This window comes from Chelonoidis abingdonii, chromosome 2 (genome assembly GCF_003597395.2).
Source record: "Chelonoidis abingdonii isolate Lonesome George chromosome 2, CheloAbing_2.0, whole genome shotgun sequence".
NCBI classification, from domain to species: Eukaryota; Metazoa; Chordata; order Testudines; family Testudinidae; genus Chelonoidis; species Chelonoidis abingdonii.
Window position 1 is genome coordinate 224,247,416 of NC_133770.1, and position 5,321 is coordinate 224,252,736.

The 5,321-nt window shown below is 38.7% G+C and overlaps 1 protein-coding gene across 4 annotated transcripts in view; it reads right to left on the bottom strand.

Moving 5' to 3' along the window:
* Window positions 1-558: 558 nt before the first annotated feature.
* NOL4 (nucleolar protein 4) overlaps window positions 559-5,321 on the bottom strand; it is a 301,997-nt gene continuing 297,234 nt past the window's right edge. For all 4 annotated transcript variants that reach the window (XM_075063008.1, XM_075063007.1, XM_075063009.1 and 1 more), the window contains one exon: window positions 559-2,476. In XM_075063008.1, coding sequence (XP_074919109.1) covers window positions 2,283-2,476 — 194 coding nt within the window. In that variant the 3' untranslated portion in view covers window positions 559-2,282. The remainder of the gene's footprint in view (window positions 2,477-5,321) is intronic.

The window sequence follows — 5,321 nt, forward strand, 5'->3', positions numbered from 1 at the left end:
TTGGCCCTTCAATTCCTGACGGACACCAGAGGAGAGGAACAACAAAACTCTCTACGCTGGAAAGCAGAGCCACAGAACATTTTTGAAGAAAACAGTGAGAACATGGTGTTAATTACAGTAGGAGAAAATACATCTATTAAATTATGGGCAGCAATTAATAAGAACTTGCTATAGTATTCCCATAGTCAATGGCAAGTGCCTTTTAATGACACTTGATAGATTTTTTTAAGAACAAATTTTACCAGTTAGATTGTGTTGCCTCAAGCCAGGTTTAAATTGTGAAGCGTTAGTGACTTGGACCTCATGATTTATGCACTGCCTTTCTGTGCTCTTATTGAAGAGATTTTTCACTAGGACAAAGCTCTATCTAGAATCATCCCAATGGATTTACTCAATATTTTTGAGAACTGAGCTGTAGTGACTCCAACAGCTGGCATGGAAGTCCCCTTCTCCTATTTAAAGAGGACAATGCTGATAACTGATTAGACACTATGTTTTTTTAAACGTTATAATGTTTCACAATCGTTAAACACAGAAATCTGTTTATTTACCCAAACAAAACAGAGGAAATAATTCCAGCCCTCAGTTTTTGAATTTTCATTTAAACTTGTGAACATTAGTTCACAACTTAGATAGATGTTTGTGTATCTATGTACCTCCAAAATACTCATATTTCATAGCCTTTTTCACATTAATATTCACCAACAGTATCACAAAAGTTCTTTTTTTCTTTTTTGTTTTCTTTACATAACTGTAAGCAATAGTAATTCTAGAAACACTAGAGGGGGAAAAAAGCATAGCAATGTCCACATTACAAGAAAAAGTGCACATTACTGGGTCACAATCACAGTCATTACTTGGAAAACTATATGTAACAAGTAGATATAAAATATCACTGATGCCTTCAACTCATTGTCAAAAACTGAATTACATAAAATTTTGTACATGAAATAAGGCAAATTCAGGAATGCACAAGGAACTTGTTATTCAACAAAAGCTAAACAGAACAAATAGTACAGTACGCATGAACGAAAGTACTTGTCTCTATATATTCAAAAATAAGCTTGCCTTAGTGCACAAAAAAACACCATTAATGTGTATTCAACCTTATAAAATAAGAAATAGGGGATGGGAAAAGTTGGGAAGAGGAGAGAAGAGTTCAATTAAAGTTGCAGCTGCATCCATTAATCGTTTTTGTACAGTTTTCAGCTAGGTGTGGGCATTACACAAATCACACCAGAAATTTCAATGGCCTTTTTTTCTGTACGTATTTTGTTGAAAGGAATAAATAAATAAATAAACAAACAAACACAAGAGTGCAAATTTTCAGATTGTCACTTGCAACCTCTTAACATTCAATCATCTACATCCAATCGCTACTAAAGGGACTTTTACAAGACAGCAGCAGCAATCACGGAGTTAAATGAGCTAGCTGTAAGAAACCAATTTTTTTTAAATGATATGTCTTTTAAAAAACCTCTCATCTCTATTAACTGCTAATAAAGCTGCAATATATTACAGGATGGAGGTGAGAATGGCATGAATGTAAGGAAATGCATGCTTCCTTTTGAAGTGATTCCAGAGATGACAATTTACAGTACACAAGGGAAGGGTTATCCAGCATCGAGAGTTACTTGTTGTAGAAAGAATATGAAGCTGGGGAGAAGGGCAGGGACAAGGGGTTCTGGAGAGGAAGAGAGGGGACATACAATATCTCCTCAAAACATTTTTAGGACCAGTGAAAAAGTTTACCAAAGTAAAAATGAAAAATTTTGAATGAAAACAAAAGGTTTTTTTTGTTTTGTTTTTATAAAAATTACATTTTTGAAAATACAAGATCCTTTCCATTGCAATTGTCTCCTGTGGCAACAGGATTTTGGCAACGTTTTGCCATATACTGCAGCTTTAAGTCCAACGAGTCAGTAGCACATTCCACTAATATTGCACTTGGATCTTGAACCAATTTTTACCACCACAGCATCGTCTCTTTCCTCCCTTGTTAGAACGAGTTAACAATCTCTAGCCACTTTTTTGATATTTATGCTGACACACTAAAACAAAAAGCAATAGGCTGGACACATTAAAGTACCTCAGAACTATCGGAAGTCAAAGTTCACTTGAAGCACCTTAACACATCACTTTATGGATCAAGAACAGTGTGGCATTATGGTAATTAACTCTCCTAAAAAGACTGCAGTAATTGAAGCGTTTGCTCTGGGAACTCAAAATGTCATTAGTGGAAACTCCGAGATAAGACTAGGCCAACATGAAGGTCATGTGACTCAGTTCTGCTGCAAAATAAGGTTTTCCAGTTCATCTGCAGAACGCAATAAAAATGCTGCCGATTCTCGATACCCTGCAACAAGCTGCCGCACTGCATTTATTTCAGTTGGACTCAGCTGGGGTCTAGAGCTTGTACTACTGGAGGATCCGGAGCCGGTTGCTAACTGCCTCTTCATACTGAGATCTGTTGGACCTGGAAATAACAAATGGAAAAAACTGAAGCATTAGGTTTTCCTGCCAGAAAAAAGTCTCACTACGATAGATGTGCAGACACAATTCAAGAGCAACAACAAACTGCTCAAGTGGTTTATCAGTAAACGGTGACAAGCAGTAGCTAGTCATAGTGAGGGCATGTTGCAGTTCATTTTGACATGTAACAGGTTTCAGTCACTCCTTGGCTTCTGCTAACATAGCCCAGGGTACGGGATCACTGGTGGTGGAAATGTCAATCTCAAAAGTAAATCTTGTATGTGCAGGGGGGCGGAGCTTTCTCAGCGACTGGCCCACACATGGGACTTTCTTTCTGAAGAGATTGAGATAAACATGAAGCTCCAGAACAAAATGCAAAACCAACTTATTTCCAGCCATTCTGCAGTAACTCCGACAGAATCACAGTTTAAGGTGTCGGGGGGGATGGAAGGAACAACTCCTATTCAGTGGCGGAATGGAAGGAAGGGAGAGAGAGAGAAGCTTGATTAAAACAATAATATATTTGTAAGGCCCTGGGGATGGGCCTGATAGATAAACAGATGTTAGCAGAAAGGCTAAGAGCTATACCGATTTACATCAGTTGAAGAAATGGCCCTTAATGTTACTTAATTCTATTTCCCTTTTGACAACCCTGAGATAAAGCTACTGGTAGATAATGCTGATAATGTCATATTGCTATAGTCACTGAAGTCAATGGCAAACCTCCCATTGACTTCAGGGAAGCGCAGGCAGAGTCAGGCACAAAAAAAGAGACTGGTCACACAGAACCTGCACTGTTAAATATTCTCACTTTGAGATCTGGAATTGGTAGCACGAACAGATGAACTACAAAGACAGCTGAGCCCTCCATTCACATTCACCAGTTTTACATTGGTATGACTGCTTTGTTTTAATCGTAACCCCAACACACATGGGATGAACGAGAGAAGTAGGCTAGTGAATCTACCTAATGGTCATCATACACTACAGGGCAATGACTATATCACGATGAAACTCAAAAGGAGAACTCTAAGGAAGTAAAATTTCAACACAGCATACTGAACAAGAGTATACAAATCATAATATCAGCTAAGCTGAATGGCTGTAAGAAGCCATTAAAGACTTCTATACTTATTGTGCCAGTACTGAAAAGTTGGCCATTGAAATATTGAGGGCATCATGCTCCAGATGAACCTACTTTAATTTTTATGTTCTTCCCTGGACTCTCATTCATGTCACAGCCAAAAACACACAGAAAATATATGGCAGAGCACAATTTCTGTAGCAGAACAAATCTTTTTCTGAAATGAGAATGAATGGTTTTGCTCCTCAGCAGTCCAGGTTTTTAAATAGTTGAATAAAATATTAAATTTATTTCATCAGTAAGTATAAAATTTTGTAATGTTCTCGTTTCATTAATGGGCTTTTCCTTGCAGTATTTCAGCACATGCAGTGAGACATTCTCAAAAGAAAGACAGAAGTAGGCCTAATGCACAATTGGCATAAATTGGTGTGGTTCCATCAAACCAATAGAAGCTGAGGATCTAGCCCAGTATCTTTAAATGTGCCTATTAATCCCTACAGGGAGATTTTAAATCCACAGAGTGTCTTTTTTCTAAAATCCTAATGGAATCTGGATGGAAAATTCTATGCCAACTGCAACCAATATCCACACACTGCACATGCAATGGATCAGCAAAACTCAGTCGAAATTCACCTAAGTCTAACAAACTAATAACATAAACTGAATGCTGTACAAAGGATCACTGAAGATGTGGGAGCTCACTCTATACCCACATCTATACCCAACTGTTTGTTTGCGGCACCTTTGTTCAGCTGGGAGTATAGCTCTTCCTGAGGCCCTTCTGATGATCTTGGACACATATGAGACAGTTACCCAACCTGGTAAGAGAAGAAGAGATTCTAAGGGAAGCAACTGGATGAGCTGCAGGCTTTGAATTCCACATGTAGAGAGGAGATTGAGCAGGAATTGGTGACCCAGGTTATATCCCAGAAACAGTCTGAAAAATAAAGATGAAATCTAGAAGAGTTTTAATGCCCCCAAAGAAACCAGACACTCTCCTCTATTTTCTTTAGCCTTTATTTTAAAATTTCCCATCTTAAGTGAAGTAAATCACCCCATCCTTGATGTTTGAATCATCTCTTCTTAAAAGGCAGAGCTGAGCCCTGTGCCACTGAAAACCATAAGCATAGGCACATACTGTTTTCAATTCATGGAAACTTTATGCACCCAATCAGGATGAAGTTCTATTGTGCTATGTTCTCTACAATCACATACCAAGACTTAGCGCTACCCTGACAAGTTTACAGTTGAAGAAAGAAAGTGACATATGAAGCACAAGAATAGAAAGATATAATCAAATATATGTTGGGTCTTTTTGGATGACTATAGCTCAGTTAAGGGCCAGCCAGTCCCATCTCAGCGTGTCATGGCAGTGGTGGCAGTGTTGCAGGAGAGAGTAGTAGCCTTACACATCAGTGCAGGGAGCACTGTCTTTGTGTAAGGAGCAGCATGGAAGAAGGCACAGAGCCATGCGTGTGAGAAACTGATATGAGCAAACAAGGCTGTCATTGGGAGCAGACAACAGCAGGTTTAAGGCAATGTGATAAACCAGAAGGGCAAATAATGATGGGCAGATTTGTGAGGGGCCCATAGAGGTCAGGAAAAGAAGCTTGAACTTGATGAAACAAAATATGGGGGAGCTAGTGGTGTTCCCCAAAGGTCAGTCCTAGGACCAATCCTATTCAATTTAGTCATAAATGATCTGGAGAAAGGGGTAAACAGTGAGGTGGCAAAGTTTGCAGATGATACTAAACTACTCAAGATA